Source organism: Neolamprologus brichardi, chromosome 3 (genome assembly GCF_056152115.1).
Source record: "Neolamprologus brichardi isolate AB-2024 chromosome 3, ASM5615211v1, whole genome shotgun sequence".
Taxonomy (NCBI): domain Eukaryota; kingdom Metazoa; phylum Chordata; class Actinopteri; order Cichliformes; family Cichlidae; genus Neolamprologus; species Neolamprologus brichardi.
The window spans coordinates 59742345-59762780 of record NC_142106.1 but is presented as its reverse complement, the minus strand read 5'-3'; the positions used below and the strand labels follow the sequence as shown (position 1 = coordinate 59762780).

Genomic DNA, 20436 nt, shown 5'->3' with positions numbered 1-20436 from the left:
ACCAGGTGAGACAGATATGTTAGTCAAATGGTTGTTCGCCAAAACATCAGAACATGTATCTCGTACCTAGTGTATCTTTTTAGGTTTGTTATTTTTCAAATTCTATATTTATTAAGTTTTGCAGACTTATTTGCACAACAAGGCTAAATAGTTATATAAACTTTTCTGAATCTAAATTGAGTACTTTGGTAGAATTAAAAATAATATGGCACAAACTTGTAACTCACAAAGACAAATACAGAGGGATCATTAATTAGTAATGATTCTCTTTCTGATCATTCAGAGAGGTCAGGGGAAATCAGGAAAGCGAGAGAAAACCAAAACACAACAGCATCACAGCAGGAAGCAGCAGGTGGATCGTTAAGGACAGCTGAAGGAGGTTTACTGGAAGGAGCAGCAGGAGATGATTTAGGAACTCTAGAAAGTGGTCCAAGACAAAATGTCCTCCCACAATATCCACTGAGCCAGTTTGGAGGCCAGCAGAGGGCGTTCAATTAGAGTTGGTTTGAACAGTTTACATGACTGGAGTATTCTGTTGTGAGGAACTTGGCTTTTTGTTTTTCATGTCGCATTTTTGGGAAGCAGAATACTTTAAAAAAAGATGGCCTCAGTCATTCAGGGTTCTGCAATTGAAAGAGGGCTTTAAATGCCTTTAGGGAGCATGAAAAGACTTCCAGCCATTCGTCTTCTATGATCTGCTGGCACAGCTTTAAGACCACAAAAAACCAAGGTGACGTTGTTGAGCAACTTAGATCAGTAAGCGCAGCAGAGATTTCAGAGAGACGACAGTATCTCCACAGGATCTTAGCTGTAACAAGTTTCCTTGGAAAACAAGGAATGCCGTTCCGTGACCACGATGAGCAGGAATCCAGTCATAATCAAGGAACTTCCTTGAGTGCATGAAGCTGCTGAAAACATTTGATCCATTTTTGAAAAATTACAGTCCTGTCTCACATACTAACTATCTGTCCCATTTTTCACAAAATGAGATGATAACCAGTACTTCACATGAAATAACTGGAAATACAGTTAAAGAGATGAAGGAAGCTGAGATGTACTCTGTTGTGGCTGATGAGGCTGGAGATGGGCACACATGGAGCAGCTTGCAGTGTGTGTGCGTTTTGTGTCATGTAAAGGTTTTGTGTCAACGAATGTTTTCTTGGTCTACAAAACTAGAAAGGTTTGATGCACAGTGCATTACAGACACTATTGAGGAGCTGTTGCAGTATCACACACTCAGTGACTTTGTGTTGCTCAATCCTATGACGGGGCATCTGTCATGAGTGGGGCTGTGGGTGGTGTGCAGGCCCGTTTCAGACAGAGACACCCTGAAGCAGTGTATGTGCACTGCTATGCACATGAGCTCAACCTTGTCCTTTGCCATACATGCAGGGCTATCCCAGCTGCTTCTGACTTCTTTGGACTTTTGGAAAATGTCTACACATTTTTCAACACCTCCCTGGTAAACCACACAAAGTTTAAGGAACTGCAAAAGGACCTTGGACTGTTTGCATCTGAGCTTGTTCAGCTCTCTAACACAAGATGGGCCTGCCAAGTAAATTCTGTTAAAGCCCTTCTCAACAACATTTCTGCAGTTTTAGCAACTCTCGAAGCCACAAACACTCCTATTGCTAAAGGGATCTTGTCCAAGCTGTCAAAGCCCAGGACTGTGTACATGTTAATCATGTTCTCACAGCGGCCTGGCATCACTGAAGGCCTGCACCGCTACCTGCAGGGAGAAAGGCTAGACATGGGCAAAGCTGTGGAGTACAAGATGTCGGTAGTTGACACACTAAGTAAACTGCGCACAGAGGAAATATTTGAGAAGGCCATGGACATTTGTGGAAGCTACAACATCCAGATTCCTCAGGGAGCACAGCACAAACAGAAAAGACTCAAAGGATTTGTACTTGAGTCTAGCTGTGGTGCAACACCAAATCTCACAAGCTCAGCAGAGTTTAGGTGCGAGATATTCTTTCCTTGTTTGGACCGAATGTTGCAGGAGCTAGCAGACAGATTTTCTGGGTCAGGACAGAAAATAATGGAGGGCATTCAGGCATGCAATCCATCCTCCCCAACATTCCTTTCCGAAGATGCCTTAAAACCAATTGCGGCACACCACCATGTGACGATAAAGCCTGAAGAACTTGTTGTGGCAAAAAACTTCATGAAAAGAAAAATGGAAAAAGAGAACATTTGCGACATCACAACTGCCTTCCACCTGCTTGACGAGGACATGTTCCCAACTCTGAAGGTCAAAAAAGAAACAAAGTTACTCAGCGATTAGGCAGCTCTTCTGTGAAAGAGTAGGTTAAATATTAGGAGCCACCATCAAAACAACTGGAGTGATGTCACCTGGAGTAAATGCAGATATATTTACATGAACTGAATATACCGTCCATTTCACAGATATCTTTAGTTTGGTTAAAGATTTTGATAAACACAGAAATTGATGAATCTGGAGTACAGAAAGTGGAATATCTAAACAAATGTAATAGCTGACTGTCTAAATTGAGTCTAAATTGATGGAAATAACCCAGAGAAGCTGCTGGAATCACTGAGCTTATAACAAAACAGTATAATGATTCATTTATAGCGCAGTAATACAGGTTTAAAAACAACAGGGACTATAATGTCAATAATTCATAGTCCTTTTATTATTTAATTAACTTCATATTAGGTGGATGTGTGTGAGCGTGGCCGACTGATGACAATAACAGAGAAGCTGGAGGGAAAAAAGCTTTAAATTAGTTTTTATAGACTCTACACTCAGAAGTCAAAACAAGTGCGATGAATGAAATCCACATGTGCAGCACTGACAATAAGAAAGACCTTTAAAAGTACCAGGAACAAAACAAAAGCATGCAGGAGTTTAACAAACAAACTTGATCTACAAATTCTGTGGATGTTAAAATGCCTGCGTAAACAGAAGTGAATATGATGATGCGATTTTGGATGCTGATCATTTAAAAATGCTGAAACTTGAAAATAATCACAAATCCAACTGAAGACAGGTTTAAGTTCAATATAAAGGTTAATGTTGATAAAACGTTTGTTAAAAAACTGCATAAATAGGCAGGTTTTTGTAAAACGTGGAGGTTATTACACGGGGTTCTAGTGATATGTTAATTTAAGTCTTGTATCCATTAATAAACATTAAATGTGTTTCATATTGTCATGATTTTAGCACTGATCTATTTTAAACTTCAAAAGAAAAATCAAAGTGATTACAGATATATTTTTCACAACAAAGCCCCCCCCCCCCCCCCCCCCAAAAAAGCCCAAAAAAGCCCAAACAACAAAAAAAGCCGTCTGTTATTTCTAATACAGATGCTGAAGTTATGAGTTGCAACTAAATGCACAATGCAACCACAGGTTTAACCCTATATAAGCATGTAGGCATATTAGAAGAGAGTGAAGGACAAGTTTTATAGACTTTAATAGACTTTACATGTAATTTCTATCTGATCATTGTTGAATCAGATATTTGTATTTGATGATTTTGTTTTATTGTGAAATGTCCCACAGAACAAACTGAGGTAAATGACCTTTGTGTTATTCAAACACTCTACAGGTCAGGTTGCGGTGCTGTGGATTTACTGTGCTGGAGTGCAGTACAGTGACTGTAGTGTTCATGGTCAGAGTCAGGTTACATCTTAGGGTTCTTCCACCTGCTGAATTCCACTTTATGTCTGACTGTTCTCATTTTTCTGTTTAGGTGCAGAGGCAAGGTCACCCTCTACAATTTAGGCAACAAAATACAGCTTTTCTTACCTTTATGTTTCTCTGCTTGTGACGTACACAACAATGGTCAAGCTGAGTATTGATTAGAATTAAAATTTAGACTGTAACAAAGTTTCTATTCCCATGTGCTAACATTATTTTATTATTATATTAATGTAGCACAAGGTTCAGTTCGCCTTGTTACAGAGGATTTCAGTTGATGTGCACATGAATGATTTGTGTTTCCTCTGCAGGTGAAGGTAGAAAGTGTGTGTGAGCTGATGTGAATTGAGCAGCATGGATCAGTGTGAGGACAGAGAGGAGGGAGTCCCTCCCTCTAAAAGCACTCTGTGTGGGGAACATGAGAGCCAGACCAAAGCTCAGAGGTGAGATGACCATCTCTAACTGTCCATGACTCTTCTCCATGTCACAGCTCAGCACTCACATCACTGCTCCATCATTATTCACAGGAACCAGCCTGGACCTCCACCCAGCTCTGTGTCCTTACAGAGTGACTGGTCTAAAGATGATGTTCCTGACTTTAAATCAGGCGTGTGTCGTCCTGCAGAGAGGTAATGTGTGTGTAAATGTTGTGTGTTTGTGAATAAATCCTCCATCATGTTTAATGTCAGCTCTGTTTCACACACATGTTCATATGTGCAGCGCTGTGTGTTGGAGTGTTTCCACAAACACAGCAGATACTCAGAGATTATTTTTAGGAAGAGGAGATGTTCTCAAACTCTCTGTCCTGAAACTCTTCACTCAGTCTGATCCCCACTTCCTGCTCCTCAGCAGAGCTGCCATCTTCATCAACCAGGACAGAAATGAACTGAACTGTTGTTTCCTCATCAACTTCTTTCTGTCTGCTGAATCTGTAGTGAATCAAAGTGAAACGTGTGAAAATGCAGCTGTTAATGATCCAGTTTGTTAGATGAACGTGTGAATGTTGCAGTGTGCTGTTAAACAGTAACACAGTAACTGTGACGTGTCCTGATCTGACAGTAGATCATGTTTGTGTTCTTGGTCACATGACACAGGTCAGCTGTTCACACAGAGTTCATCTTTATAGGCTGGACCAGTTTGGAATAATACTGGGAGTAATGGTTCTTATATGGAGCTTTTCTCCTCTGAGCAGTTTGATACTCGCCTCATTCACACATGGAAAGCAGTGCAAATAAATGCAAACACGGTTTTCCTGCACTCATCTTTTATCAGGATGATGTCAGTGTGAGCTGTTGTATGAAAAAAACAAGTATGAAAAAAGTGTTTCACAGTTTTACTTTGAAAAACAAACAAACTGTGCTGCAGGTGAACAGTTTGATGGTTGGAATGAACAAACAAACAGACTCAGCAGCGCACAGACGTCCCAGCTTCATATATCGTTGTTAAACTTAACGTAGGAATCACAAACATTCAGAGATGAACTTACACACTTGGCTTTATACGTACTTTGAGTTGAAACGTACTTGATCTGTGAATGATGACGTTTCACAAGTACACACAAGTACATTTACTGAGAAACTGCCTTTGAAACAAAGTTCAGTTAGAAAAACACTGAAGTCATTCAGGGAATTATGATCTTTGTGTTTTTACAGAGTTTAAAACACAACAAAGAAGTGTCAGTGATCAGGATAACAGTGGAAGGACTCTGGAGGATCATTTGTATTATTGATCATTTTGATCTCTGACAGAGAAACTACAAATACAGATGCAACAAGGGAAGCAGCAAAAGTGACTGAACACAGCTTTTAGAGGCTAAATTCACATTTCAATCATCAAAGTGTGTGTGTGTGTGTGTGTGTGTGTGTGTGTGTGTCCATGGTTCCTCCACAGAGTGCAGCAGAGCTCAGAGGTTCCCAGTGGTCAGTCTGCCCAGCAGCATCAAACACAGCTGGACTCCATATTTATGGTCTGTACATGTACAACAACTACTTTTATTATTATTAATAATACATTTATTTATAGGTCCCTTTCAGAACACCAAGGACTCTGTGGACTAAATGTCCAAAAGAAACAAACTTTGAAATCAGACGGTGCAAATGTGATCACAGACAATGTTCCCTCTAAGCTGCGCGTGTGCAATTGTGCACTGCTGGCACGTCTCTGTGCACAGAAAATCTGCATTGCACACAAAAAAAATCCACCTGAATTGAAATTAAAGTAAATACGTTAACAATTCTGTTTTGCAGTGTTAGTCAGTGACTGGCTGCTCCAGCCAATGATGTGATTCACATTCGTATATACGCAGCTAATCAATGTGGTTGACAGGCTATGACAGCGTCCTTATGTGCCGACACCGCTGTTTTAGCAAAGCGGCTGATGTGGAGTGAAGCCACGTTAATGACAACGTGTACAACCATTGGAGATGGTTTGGTTGTTTGGTTTTCTTCAAGTTCAAGTTTAAGTTCAAATTTGAATAATAAATAAATAATAAATAAATAATAATAATAAATAAATAATAAATATAATATAATATAAATATAATATAATAATATAAATATATATATATAAATATAATATATAAATATAATATATATATAAATATATAATATATAAATATTTATATATATATATATATAAATATAATATATATAAATATAATAAATAAATAAATAAATAAATAAACACTGCAGGGTGCATACTGGGGTGGCTGTAGCTCAGGTGGCAGGTCAGCCACTAAACAGAACGTCGGTGGTTCGATCCCAGGCTAACTCCAGGGCAGCTGTGGCTACAATGTAGCTTGCCATTGCCAGTGTGTGTGAATGGCTGAATGTAGTGTAAAGCTCCTTAGGGACTGAGTAAAGCGCTATACAAATGCAGGCCATTTACTTTGTTTTACCTTTTTGAAGAAGTAACTATATAGCTAATTGCCCAGCACTGGTCATTATTTACTGTATTTTGCATCCAGAGTTACAGACTCTCTCCCAGACCACAGACTCATAATACAAGTCAGAGCTTAATAATAAATGTAAAAAAAAAATAAAGTTGTGTTTTCAAAATTGGAGTTCAAGTTATTTTTACTTCAAATAGTGTTAACATACTACACAGGTCATGAACAAGATTGTTTTTAATTTTCATTGTAAGTGGGCTAAAGCAGTTAATTAAAAGTAGTCTAACATAAATGCTGTAATTTGATTACTTTAATAAACATGTAACGTGGATGATTCGATGCTGGCGTGACCACAGTGCACACGTCTGCTGTTGCTCACAGTGGTCCAAGGGACACTCAGGGAGATTGTGTGTTCAGACACATGAAACATTAGAGGGAACATTGATCACAGGGAAACGTTTTAAACATCGAGGCTTTAAACAGAAACCAAAGTGAAACAGTTTGTAGTTGAGATCAGTGAGAATGAAGCTGAATAACTGTTTCTACAATAACTTTGAACAATAAATGACAAATATGATGGAAATTAGGAGCATTAACACTTACTAATGATGTGAGTTGACACTCGGCTGTATTGAGACGACCACATTAGGTGGTCCTCAACTGTAATGGAAACCAGTGGATCCAGTCCAGTCGTGGCGACCTGTTGTGAGTCGATCTGAGCAGCTACTAATGGAAACGGGGCCATAGATGTGTTTGTGCTTAATAACAAAGAATCACAGGATTTTTACATTACTGTTAAAATCTCATGTTGTTTGTTAAAGTGTTGTTAAAGATGGTGACAGATGTACCCTTAGGCCCCTCCTCCATTCAGAGATGGTCTTTCCCTTTTCACATAAATGGCCTCCTTGACTCCGCCCTCAAACCATTTCCTCAGGACCTTCTTGATGTTGTGTAGACTGAAGTTCAGAGTGGTGGGTCATTCATAAAGTATTCTGTTCCAGCTGCTGGAGGACAACATCATCACTTTTGTGAAGAACGAGCTGAAGAAGATCCAGAAGGCTCTGAATCCAAATAAGCCCCAGTGCTTGGAGTTTCAGAGGGAGGATGATGAGCAGAGGAGCAGCAGAGAGGCATTTGTGAAGATCACAGTGGACTTCCTGAGGAGAATGAAGCAGGAGGAGCTGGCTGACCGTCTGCAGAGCAGTAAGAGGATTTATCTAAAGATTTAAGCTGCTGGATAAATGAGACACTTGTGACACCAGTGTGTTCAGTCATTTCTCAGTGGGTCAGAAATTGTGATCAGCATTTTGTAAAATGTGATTGTTAAAGTTGTATTTTTATTATTATTATTCAGAACTTCCAGCTGCAGTTTGTCACCGCAACCTTAAATCTGCCCTGAAGAAGAAGTTCCAGTGTGTGTTTGAGGGCATCGCTAAAGCAGGAAACCCAACCCTTCTGAATCAGATCTACACAGAGCTCTACATCACAGAGGGAGGGACTGCAGAGGTCAATGATGAACATGAGGTCAGACAGATTGAAACAGCATCCAGGAAACCAGACAGACCAGAAACAACAATCAGACAAGAAGACATCTTTAAAGCCTCACCTGGAAGAGATGAACCAATCAGAACAGTGCTGACAAAGGGAGTGGCTGGCATTGGGAAAACAGTCTTAACACAGAAATACACCCTGGACTGGGCTGAAGACAAAGCCAACCAGGACATCCAGTTCATATTTCCATTCACTTTCAGAGAGCTGAATGTGCTGAAAGAGGAAAAGTTCAGCTTGGTGGGACTTGTTCATCACTTCTTTACTGAAACCAAAGAAGCAGGAATCTGCAGCTTTGAAGACTTCCAGGTTGTGTTCATCTTTGATGGTCTGGATGAGTGTCGACTTCCTCTGGACTTCCACAAAACTACAATCCTGACTGACCCTAGAAAGTCCACCTCAGTGGATGTGCTGCTGATAAACCTCATCAGGGGGGAACTGCTTCCCTCTGCTCGCCTCTGGATAACCACACGACCTGCAGCAGCCAATCAGATCCCTCCTAAATGTGTTGGCATGGTGACAGAGGTCAGAGGGTTCACTGACCCACAGAAGGAGGAGTACTTCAGGAAGAGATTCAGAGATGAGGAGCAGGCCAGCAGGATCATCTCCCACATCAAGACATCACGAAGCCTCCACATCATGTGCCACATCCCAGTCTTCTGCTGGATCACTGCTACAGTTCTGGAGGATGTGCTGGAAACCAGAGAGGGAGGACAGCTGCCCAAGACCCTGACTGAGATGTACATCCACTTCCTGGTGGTTCAGGCCAAAGTGAAGAAGGTCAAGTATGATGGAGGAGCTGCGACAGATCCACACTGGAGTCCAGAGAGCAGGAAGATGATGGAGTCTCTGGGAAAACTGGCTTTTGATCAGCTGCAGAAAGGAAACCTGATCTTCTATGAATCAGACCTGAAACAGTGTAAGATGAATATCAGCACAGCCTCAGTGTACTCAGGAGTGTTCACAAAGATCTTTAAAGAGGAGAGTGGACTGTACCAGGACAAGGTGTTCTGCTTCATCCATCTGAGTGTTCAGGAGTTTCTGGCTGCTCTTCATGTCCATCTGACCTTCATCAACTCTGGACTCAATCTGCTGGAAGAACAACAAACAACCTACTGGTGGTTTAAGTTTATTAGCAAACCAAACCTACAATCTCTCCACCAGAGTGCTGTGAACAAGGCCTTAGAGAGTCCAAATGGACACCTGGACTTGTTCCTCCGCTTCCTCCTGGGTCTTTCACTGCAGACCAATCAGACTCTCCTACGAGGTCTGCTGACACAGACAGGAAGTAGCTCACAGACCAATCAGGAAACAGTCAAGTATATCAAGAAGAAGCTCAGTGAGAATCTGTCTGCAGAGAAAAGCATCAATCTGTTCCACTGTCTGAATGAACTGAATGATCGTTCTCTAGTGGAGGAGATCCAACAGTCCCTGAGATCAGGAAGTCTCTCCACAGATGAACTGTCTCCTGCTCAGTGGTCAGCTCTGGTCTTCATCTTACTGTCATCAGAAAAAGATCTGGATGTGTTTGACCTGCAGAAATACTCAGCTTCAGAGGAGGCTCTTCTGAGGCTGCTGCCAGTGGTCAAAGCCTCCAACAAAGCTCTGTGAGTAAACATGTGATCAGGCTTTTATTTATAACATAAACAGTGTAATGTGTGATGTACCCTTAAAAACTTAAACATATTTTATTACATGATAAATACAGTATATTATAGTTAATGTTTCATAGCAGCAGTAAATGTCAGAGTGTCTTAAACATATATGGACTTCAGCTTTTATCAAAGTCATGTCCAGAATCATCCTGTAAGTAAAATTTATTTATACAGCAGCTTTCACAGGTCACAAACCTCAAAGTGCTTTACAATAGAAACAGGCAATAAAAAACACAGAAGATAAAAACATTAAACAGCAAACACTGAACATCATACAGCCTAAAACTAGTTAAAGGCCACTCTAGAGTCTAGAGTGAATACTAGAGTCTGAATAAATGAGTTAGTGCGACCAGTAACAGCCTTTGACTGGAAGATCTCAGATGTGAGAAGAGCTGTAGGATTGTAGAAAGTCAGAAATATAGACTGGGACTTAAAGTAAGGACTACAACTTTAAATAAAGCCTAAAATGAAGAATTATGACAGAATTAACCAATAAGAATCCACTAAATGGGAAAAAAGTCAGTTAAACTTCTGTAATAGTTTTATGATAATTTAATGAGCAGAGAGTTATTGATCAACATGTCAGCTACTTTGGTGCTAATGCACTGCCCGACACATGGAGCCCAATTGGCATTTGCAATAGAATACCAGAATTGATTGACCATTGTCAGTTAACAAATGTCAGCGTCATCCATTTGTTGACTCTCAGTAAAAAAACAGGGTTAATTGCTAAATCTAATAACTCTTTAGTGCACCCTCATTGCAACTTAACAACAGTGTTTGTTTAATGTTTATCTGTCATTTTTCAGACTGAGTCACTGTAAGCTCTCAGAGAGAGGCTATGAAGCTCTGTCCTCAGCTCTCAGCTCCCAGTCCTCTAGTCTGAGACAGCTGGACCTGAGTAACTCTGACCTGCAGGATTCAGGAGTGAAGCTTCTGTCTGAAGGACTGAAGAGTCCACACTGTAAAATGGAAACTCTCAGGTCAGGATTTAAAATTTTTCATTGATGATCACGTTAAACCTGATTTGTATTACTGCATAAACAGTAAATTGATTTTTAAAAAGTCTTAAAGTAGAAATTAGTGTCTGGGGTTTTTAGTGATATTTGTTCACTTTCTGTCTTTCATTTGCAATGAAATGACCCATCTGCTCCTCTGAGTCCAAAATCTTTATTTTAGCAGTGCTTTCTCCACCAAACCTTCTAGTTTGATTCCTGTATTCTGAAGGTTTTTACAGAGCTGTTTGTTCAGATATCAGAATTTGATTTTCAGAAACATTTAGTAATAAAAATATGATCAATTGATTATTTCTGACTGAAAAGATGAAATATATATTTGGTCATAGTGATATGACTCATTGCCTCACTTAAACAAAATGTAAACAAAAATTCAAAATAATAGATTAATACAAAAAAGAATTTGACTGTTGAGCTTAAAGTGAGATTGAATGTTATTCACTTCCTGTTTTATTTTGGTAGTTATCGTCTCTGGTTTTTACTTTTACTTCCTCCCCCGACATTGTCGGTTAGTTTCAGCTGTAGAAGGTTTTATTAACTGTTTGATTTGTCACTTTTTTTTAACTATAATTGTTGACTTATAAACTATTGCTAAAATGTATTTTCATTAAAATACCAAATAATTTATTACTTTATCATCTAATTAGATTATAATTCTGTAAATAGGGGTGATAGTGTGGCCTGTGTGGGTTGTCTTCAGGTTCTCTGCTTCCTCCCACAGTCCAAAAACATGCATGCAAGGTTAACTGGAGATGTGTGATTGTGAGCATAAATGTTTGTCTGTCTCTGTCTAGCTCTGTTTCTACCTGGCTAGCTCACCGTGGTTACTGATGCTGAACCAATAACCTGGTCTGGATCAGGTTATGTTCAGAGTTTTTGTTTAAAATCAGCTGAAGTGCCTCATTTTCACTGATTCTTTCATTTACAGAAAGCTTTAAGTGAGATATAGATTCAGTCATATGTTACTAATATTACTTTTAACCTGAGTAGCGAAAGTCCGCGGTGATTTGAAAATGATGTGCTGGGAATTGTGCCGGGAGTTGTGCCGTTCTCTGCGGCTTCAGTGACCCTCGAGCTCTCGACTAGCTATCGAGTTGATGGGTAACAGACGTCTCCGAAAACGTCGAAGCACTTTTGCAAATATGCGATATCTTGATAAACCGAGCAGATATTTGATGTTTACACACTCACATTCTCGCCTGAAAATATGTTAAAAGTTTATTTTGTGACCCAGGAAGATTAATAAGAGTAATTTTAAAACTTAGTAGTGGTCACCATTACCGGAAACTGGAGTTTGGCTGGGCCGCACTATGAATTCTGGGATATGGTTGGCCACGAAGGACACACCCGACCCATCCTTCAAATTCGGAGAAAAGGAGGACGCATTTGTCGGCTGCATTCGGAGGAATTTGGACAGCCTTCGGTGCATCACTGTGACGTTATCGGTCTACAAATGTGTCCTCAGGAGGATGCAGCCCATGAATTTGGACACACCGAGCCTGCGTGCTGGTAGCACCTTAGCCACAGCTCGGGTGTGGAGGAGAAGCTGAAAAAGAAGGTTTTCTAGTTTGTAAGGAGGAAAAAAACTGAGAGGACTAAGTTAAAGAGAGGCTGGAGAGTAACACATAGCAGCAATGAATGCTGCTCACACAGTTTAGACAGTTTAGCATCAAATGTTCGAGTGAGTTAGCTCCCAGCTAACTAGCAGAGCAGCTAACTAGCAGAGCAGCTAACTAGTAGAGCAGCTAACTAGCAAACCAGCTAACTGCACCCACAAGCTGCGACTGCGTCTTTCTAACAAGAGCGTCAGACACTCAGACTGATTTTCTTTGTGGATGATGATGTATTCTCACACTGATCCTTCATGATAATGCTGCCATCCACCCACTGCTCCTAGCAGTGTTGCCAACTCCTCAGTAAGGAAAATTGCTATTGGCTGTCCAAAAAGTTGCTGGAAGTCGCTAAATGATGTCATCGCCTAATTTGGATAAATGGTCATGCTAATGTAATTGTAACGTACATTGTAGGAGAGAAAATAACATAGTGGAAGAGACATAACGTGAGTAAAAAAATGTCCTTGAATGCATTTAAATAAGTAAATCATAGTTCTGTCTGTAACTATTATAACACTCTCACCACATTTGTTAACAATTCTCCCAACAAATGTGTTTTTCCTCGTTCTTTGTTATCCAGCTGAGACTTTGGGTATAAATGTGTCATAAACAGGAGAAAGCAGTGCAGGTTCAATGTAATCAAACCTCAGACTGAGTTCAAAATCATCACCTGTCCCTGACACCACATCAGCACCAGAACCATGATGTGTTTACTCACATTTAAAAAGGTGGAGGTCAGTGTGAATGGACTGTTGTCATTGGTCTGAATGTGCCTCTATAAACATGTGCTCTTCATTATTGATGTTTTCCTAATGAACAAAAAATGAGACTTAACAAAATCCTTCTGACTGTTGCTGGAGCAGGTTGGGTCCTGGGTTTGAGTCCCCCACTGTACCACAGTGGCTTCTAGCTTTGTTTCACAGTGTGTAGAACAACAAATAAAACCAAATCACAAAAAGCGTCAAGTCAAAAACGCATCAAACTTTGAGGGTTTAACCAAGGATGAGGAAGCAGACTCGGCCACAAAAAGCTGGATATATCGATGGTTACCACAGCAACCACAGCAGTGTGCTCTCAGTATATTTAGTTGTATAAAGGTGTTTGTGGTGTGTTGCAGCTGAAGCAGCCTCATGTATGTTGACACAGGGAGAAAATAGTGTGAGAACACTGTTCACAGCAGTCACAGCTCGCTGCCTTCAACAGTCTCTTCCTTCCTTGTTTGGATGTCACTGATATCATCTTCTGCTCTCACACTGACCACCTGTTAAAGCTAACATGCTAACATGGAAGCAGCAGGTATGCCACCTGTGGCAGCTGAGGTCACGTGATCTGAGTCTTTGAACCATACGTTGGAGCAGCGTTTCCAAACATCTGCACTTCAGAAGCTCCAAAGTGTGGAAACGTCACTGTGGAGCGTCTCATCTCTATCTAAGGGATTTTCTTGCCTCTGCAAAGCGAAGGTTGCAAACAGCACCATAGTTTGTCAATCCCAACCAATCAAAGCGCTCCTTATGTCACGTCACATGACTCGTGTGTTTACCTCTTTGATTAGCACCCAAAGAACTAAAGAAAGGCTAAAAGGACGTTCAGCCAATCAAATCCCTCCTAGGAACAGGAAGTCTAGAGAGGAAATGGAGCAGAGAAGGAGAATCACCAGTTTAAATGTCTGAGTTTTAAACTGGTGACCCTCTAAAGAGGCTTTTATTGACTCTGTTTTCTTTACAGCTTTTTTCACCATTTAAACTGTTTAATATCAGATTTAGAAATAATTTTTGGACAGTTTTTCTACATTTGCACTAAAATGTGACATAACTAATGACTTTTTGACTTTACGTTGGACTAATCTAACGACTCAGCCTGGCTATGTTGGACTTGGTGTGGAAGCAGCTCCCAGTTTGAGTTCAGGAGACAGACACCCTCTCTACTTTGAAGATCAGCTGCAAACTTTCCTTTTGATAAAGCTTATAGTTCGAGCTGGATCAGGTGAACCATCCCTTAGTTATGCTGCTATAGGCTCAGGCTGTTGGTGGACTTCCCATGATGGTCTGCTTTCTTCTCCACTCCCCTCGTTTCACTCCTGATGCTTTTATATGTCACTACTGCATGTCTTTTGTCTTCTCTCTCCTTAGTTTGTGTTTTGTTCTTGTCTCTCTGAGCTCATCTCTTCTCTTTCCCCTCACCCTGCAACCAGTCATGGTAAATGCTCCTCCTGGAGCCTGTTTTCACTGGGAGGATCTTTGTGTCAAAGGGAGTTCTTCTTCCCACCATCGCCAAGTGCTGCTCTCAGTGGATTGTGTCGTGAAATCGATCAATGTAGAGCAGTGAGACAAACCACGGAGGCCCCAGAGAAGTGCAATCAAACAACAAGTTTATTAACACACAGGAGAAAACATCAGCCTATGTCTTCTGACAAAAATACATGTTGTGGACACTTACAAAGCAGTGGGGTATACGCCCCCCCATGGAATCAATAAAAATAGTCAGATTAAAATCGGTTCCAGACATTAGTCACAGTTAATGGTACATCTTGTACATCTTTAATGGCTATAAACAGACATAGAACTTCTCTTTTCTATAACACCTTCCATACAAGGTAATAAACTTCAAGCCCTCAGGGTCTCTGGGGCTAATTATTGACTCTGGTCATCTGTTGCCAAGTAGAGTAAAATATAGTGAGACACCAAATGAGTTAAGGCCTCAGGCCTGACACATTCCTAGATTATATGTGTTATATGTATTGTAAGCATGCATGCAATCATCCTGTTCTAGTTTCCCTCAGCATGTATCACCTGGACAGTCACGCCAGTGAAGCTTAAGACCCTTAATGAACCGAACATCAACTCGAAATAAGCACAAATATGCAATGTGTATGAAATACTTCTGACCGTACTTGTAATAAAAGTTAACATAATGGAAGAATCCTCAAATGGACATCTTCAATAGACAACTTTAATGCAATATCAATACTGTGAGAAATATTATTAGATTCAAATTCAAATTTTCAAATTCAAATTTTATTTGTCACACACACACACAACCATACACAGTATGACATGGGGGTGAAATGCTTGTAGCTGTACAATGCCCGACCATTAAATGACAGAAAAAAGTTTTACAGTATTTACAATTTACTATAAAATTTACAAATTAACTTAGGAATTTACAGTAAAAAAATAAAAATAAAAATAAATAAAAATGTGCAAACAGCAGAAAGAGATTATAAAGATTATAAATTATAGGAAATTATAGGAAATGTGCGGTGGTGCGTGTGGTGATGTGTGTGAGAGTCCAGTCTTATAGTGATGTGTGTGGGAGAGTACAGTCCTACACCTGGTTCAGGGCTCGAATAGCCTGGGGGAAGAAGCTCCTCCTCATTCTCTCTGTTTTGGCCTTAAGGGAGCGGAAGCGCTTCCCAGACCTCAACAGTGAGAAGAGTCCATTGTTGGGATGGGAGAGGTCCATCATAATCTTCCTAGCTTTGGACTTGCACCGCTTGGTGTAGACGGACAGCAGGTCAGGGAGCTCTGATTGAATGATGCGTTGGGCTGAGCGCACCACTCTTTGCAGATCTCGTCTGTCCTGCTTGGTGCTGTTCCCAAACCAGGTGCAGATGTTTGCCGTCAGGACGCTCTCGATGGTGCAGCAGTAGAAGTTCTTGAGCACCTTCAGTGGCAGATGGAAGTCTCTAAGTCTTCTGAGGAAGAAGAGACAGGCTTTCTTAACCTGGGTGTTGATGTGGCAGGACCATGACAGGTCCTGAGTGATGTGGACACCCAGGTATCGGAAACTGTCCACTCTCTCCACTGGCGTGCCACTGATGATGAGGGGTTTGTAATTCCTCGCCTGCTTTGTGGTAAAGTCCACGATCAGCTCCTTAGTGTTGCTGATGTTTAGGAGGAGGTTATTCTCCTGGCACCAGGTCTCCAGGTTCCTAATCTCCTCCAGGTAGGCCGTCTCGATGTTGTCGGAGATCAGGCCTACAACAACAGTGTCATCAGCAAACTTGACAATGGAGGTGGTGTCTGATGTGGCTACACAGTCATAAGTGTACAGTGAGTACAGCAGGGGGCTTAAAACACAGCCCTGAGGCACTCCAGTGCTGAGTGAGATGGAGGGGGAGACTTGTTTTCCCACCCTCACTGATTGGGGTCTGTCTGTGAGGAAGTTGAGGATCCACTGACACAGTGATGAGCTGAGTCCTAGATCCGTCAACTTGGTGAAAAGCTTAGAGGGAATTAGTGTGTTGAATGCTGAACTGTAGTCCACGAACAGCATCCTAACATAATTCCCTCTGCCAGTGTCCAGGTGACTCAGGGATGTGTGGAGCAGGTGAGATATGGCATCGTCTGTGGAACGATTAGTCCGGTAAGCAAACTGAAGTGAGTCGATGGTGGCAGGAAGTGAAGAAGTGATGTGATCTCTCATCAGTCTTTCAAAACACTTCATCACAATTGAGGTCAGTGCTACTGGACGGTAGTCATTGTGGCAAGCGGGCTGTTGTTTCTTTGGAACAGGAACTATAATGGACTGTTTGAAGCACGTGGGAACCACAGCTTGGGCCAGGGAGAGGTTGAAGATCTCCGTGAACACCGGTGTTAGCTGGTCAGCGCAGGCTCTCAGGACCCGGCCAGGGATTGCATCTGGTCCTGCTGCCTTCCTGGTGTTCACCCTCCTGAAGGTGTTCCTCACGGCATGCTCTGTGATGATGAATGCATTTTCTTCACTGGTGCACTCCGAGCGCGCGCAGCCGTTTGTTGTTTTAATTGCTGCGGCGTCGAAGCGAGCATAAAACGTGTTCAGCTCATCAGCCAGTGAAGCATCGGCATTCATCATTGAAGAAGCTGGTCGTTTATAGTCCGTTATAGTCCGCAGTCCTTTCCACAGGCTCCTAGAGTCGCACTGTCGTAGCTGTGACTCTAGTTTTTCCCCGTAGCTCCTCTTTGCCTTTCTGACCGCGCTGCGCACGTTGTAGGACGCAGCCTTGTATAGGTCCATATTACCGGAGGCAGCGGTGCGTGATCTCAGAGCATCGCGGATGTTTTTATCCACCCACGGCTTCTGGTTGGGAAACGTTCGGATGATAGTTCTTTCTGCTGTGTCGTCTGCTAGTTTCCCGATAAATCCCACAACCGCTTCCGTAAACATGTTGATGTCATCAGAGCTGCGCCGAAACATGTCCCAGTCTGCGTCATCCAGTGCGTCCTGCAGCGCGGCCACTGATTGGTCCGTCCAGCGAGCGACCTCCCTCCTGATTGGTGGTTGCTGCTTTAGCCTTTGTTTGTAAGCAGGTATGAGGAAGATGGCGGCATGGTCCGATTTCCCAAATGCCGGCAGGGGTTGAGCCTTGTAACAGTTCTTGAACGGGGTGTAGCAGTGGTCTAATGTCCTAGTGCCCCGGGTGGGGCAGTTGATGTGCTGGTGAAGGTTGTGAAATGTCCGTTTGAGATTCACTCTGTTAAAATCTCCCATAACAATGAATGCGGCATCTTGGTGAAGTGTTTGTTGATGTGTGAGAGCCTCATGTAGCTCACATAAGGCAGTGTCCGAGTCTGCGTGTGGCGGAATGTAAACAGTGCAGGCAATGACCGCAGTGAATTCCCGAGGGAGATAGAAAGGGCGACATTTAACGATCAAAAGTTCCAGATTGGGCGAGCAAGAGCGTGTGAGTGGGGAGATGTTTGTGTTGTCGCACCATCTGTTGTTCACCATCAAACACACTCCACCACCTCTTTTCTTCCCCGACTCCATTGTCCTGTCCATACGGTAAACCGAAAAGAACCCCGTCGGCTGTACGGCGTGGTCTGGTATCGCTGGGTTCAGCCAAGTCTCGGTGAAGCAGAGGAGTTTGCAGTCCCGAATGTCTCTCTGGAACTTGATTCTGGCTCTGAGGTCATCAAGCTTATTCTAGATGGATTGAACATTGGCTAGCAGGATACTGGGCATGGGTGCGCGGTGTGCGCGAGCCCGTAGCCTGTTCCTGATGCCGGCTCATTTACCTCGAGGCCGTCGCTTAGGGTCGCGTCCTTTGTTCTCTCTCAGGATCTCCTTTGGCCAGGTTGGGTCCGGAGTTAAACATGGTGAAATGTTCGTGTATTGTAGACCAATAGAAACCAAAGTGTCTCTACTGTAGCAAATTTGTGTGTTTTGCATGATGCCCATGCAAGATTATGGCAGATATAGCAAAAAAGTGACGAAAAACTGCCGAAAGTGGAGAAGTTGGGGCAGAGCATCCAGCATGGCAGCCGACCTCACCAGCGCCATTTTTAATGGAATTTAGATGGAATAATGCTGTAAAGAATGTTATTAATGCAGTTATAATGATGCAGATTATATGGCAGCAATAAAATAATTTCTGTATCTCCACAATTGTCTGATGGTTGGGGCTTTCTCTCTAATATTGGAGGCTGTTACCTTACACTGTTAAACAGCTTCAGATGACTGTTGTTGTCTGTTGGGAATTGTCACTTTTAAATAAAGTTACATTGAATGGATGTAAATGGATAGATGTTATTGTGACAAAGAGAAAACGATTGTTGACAGTTAGATTGTTGTTTTGTGTGTCTGCAGTCTGTCAGGCTGTCTGATCACAGAGGAAGGCTGTACTTCTCTGGCCTCAGCTCTGAGCTCCAACCCCTCCCATCTGAGAGAGCTGGACTTGAGCTACAATCATCCGGGTGACTCAGGAATGAAGCTGCTGTCGGCTGGACTGAATGATCCAGGCTGGAGACTGGACACTCTCAGGTATGGAGAGAATGTCTGATAGAGGAGGAAGAGCTGGAAACATTTCCTGTGTCCTTCACTCACTTCCTGTTTGTTTCCTGCAGATGAGACATGAACAATCACACATGCAGGAATATTTTCAGGGACAGACACACTAGTCTAGCTGGATAGTACATGGATATTTATGTAGGGGTCTCCAAGGAGTCTGTTTGCAGGAACATTAATGATAACTGATAAGTCATGTTGAGAGTTTCATTAAAAGTAGACCTACAGTTAGGTCCATAAATATTTGGACAGAGACAACATTTTGCAACTTTAGACTTTAGTAGGTCACAGGTGTACCTGAGATAGTGGGCACTGTGTACCTAATAAAGTGTCAGCCATGTGTATGTTTCCCATGCTGTATGTCCACAGTCACAGTGACAGTCAGTGACACTGACAGAAGGATGAAACAAGGCTGTGAATCATTTCAGTCTGTGTGTGTGACAAAGAGGCAGATAGGAGCAGCTAACATTCGGAAATGGAAGCTTAAATAATGACAAACTCTACATTCACGGCTGAATTCACAATAATTTGTTCTCAAGTGCACATTTAGCAGCTAATGCTAATACTTTTTTCCCTTGCTTTCTACAACTTGAGCAGCTATTCTCAAGTAGGCCACTTTGCTCTGCTAAGGATTTGTGTGACCATGATGGAAACTCTGATAAGCTAATGCTGCTAAGCTAATGCTGTTTATGGGCCCTGTTAGAATCAATATTTCATTCTCATTCTGTTGTTTGAGAACAATATTAACGTCTCACATCATTATTACACAAGATAAAAGGGTATTACCGTTAGCTACTAATGCTTATTCACCTCAAATTAGCTGTAGCTGCTAATGGGAGCCTAGTTAGCATAAACCCTTCACATCATTATAATGCAAGGAAAAAGAATCACTTATGGCAGCCTATTTAGCATTAACGTCACATCATTTTAACACAAGAGAAAAGGGTATTAGCATTAGCAACTAGTGCTTATTCACCTCAAATTACCTTTAGCTGCTAATGGCAACCTACTTAGCATTAACTCCTCACTAATATAATGCTAATTTACATCAAATTAGGATTAGCTGCTCATATTGTTATAAGGAAAGAGAAAACGTTATTAGCATTAGCTGCTAATAATTATTCACCCCTAATTAGAATAAGCCGCTAAAAGCAGCCTACTTAGCATTAACTCCTCACTTCGTTGTTACCCAACGGAAAAGAGTATTAGTATTAGCTACTATCATTTTTAATAAGTAAGAGAAAACAGTGTTAGCATTATTGAATAATGCTAACTCACATTAAATT

General features: G+C 41.7%; 2 protein-coding genes across 12 annotated transcripts in view; both read left to right on the top strand.

The window, feature by feature from the left end:
- LOC118453432 (protein NLRC3-like) overlaps positions 1–20436 on the top strand; it is an 815502-nt gene that overhangs the window by 544454 nt on the left and 250612 nt on the right. For 2 of the 11 annotated variants that reach the window (XM_087837981.1, XM_087837979.1), the window contains exons 1-5: positions 3983–4109; positions 4194–4295; positions 5557–5632; positions 7555–7756; positions 7908–8881. The exons of 3 other annotated variants lie outside the window; for them this stretch is intronic. In XM_087837981.1, the coding sequence (XP_087694107.1) occupies positions 4021–4109; positions 4194–4295; positions 5557–5632; positions 7555–7756; positions 7908–8881 (1443 nt within the window). In that variant the 5' untranslated portion in view covers positions 3983–4020. Of the gene's footprint in view, positions 1–3982; positions 4110–4193; positions 4296–5556; positions 5633–7554; positions 7757–7907; positions 9709–10565; positions 10740–18952; positions 19127–20436 lie in introns of those variants that run through there. 6 more of the 11 variants (XM_087837947.1, XM_087837965.1, XM_087837952.1 and 3 more) reach the window with 5 other exon arrangements.
- LOC148105988 (zinc finger MYM-type protein 1-like) lies at positions 1238–2287 on the top strand. The gene has a single exon (XM_087830889.1). The coding sequence runs from the start codon at positions 1280–1282 to the stop codon at positions 2285–2287; it is 1008 nt and encodes a 335-aa protein (XP_087687015.1). The 5' UTR covers positions 1238–1279.

Bases quoted from the DNA above. Each gene is read 5' to 3' on its own strand.
- LOC148105988 (XM_087830889.1), top strand. From the start codon at position 1,280: ATGAGTGGGGCTGTGGGTGGTGTGCAGGCCCGTTTCAGACAGAGACAC.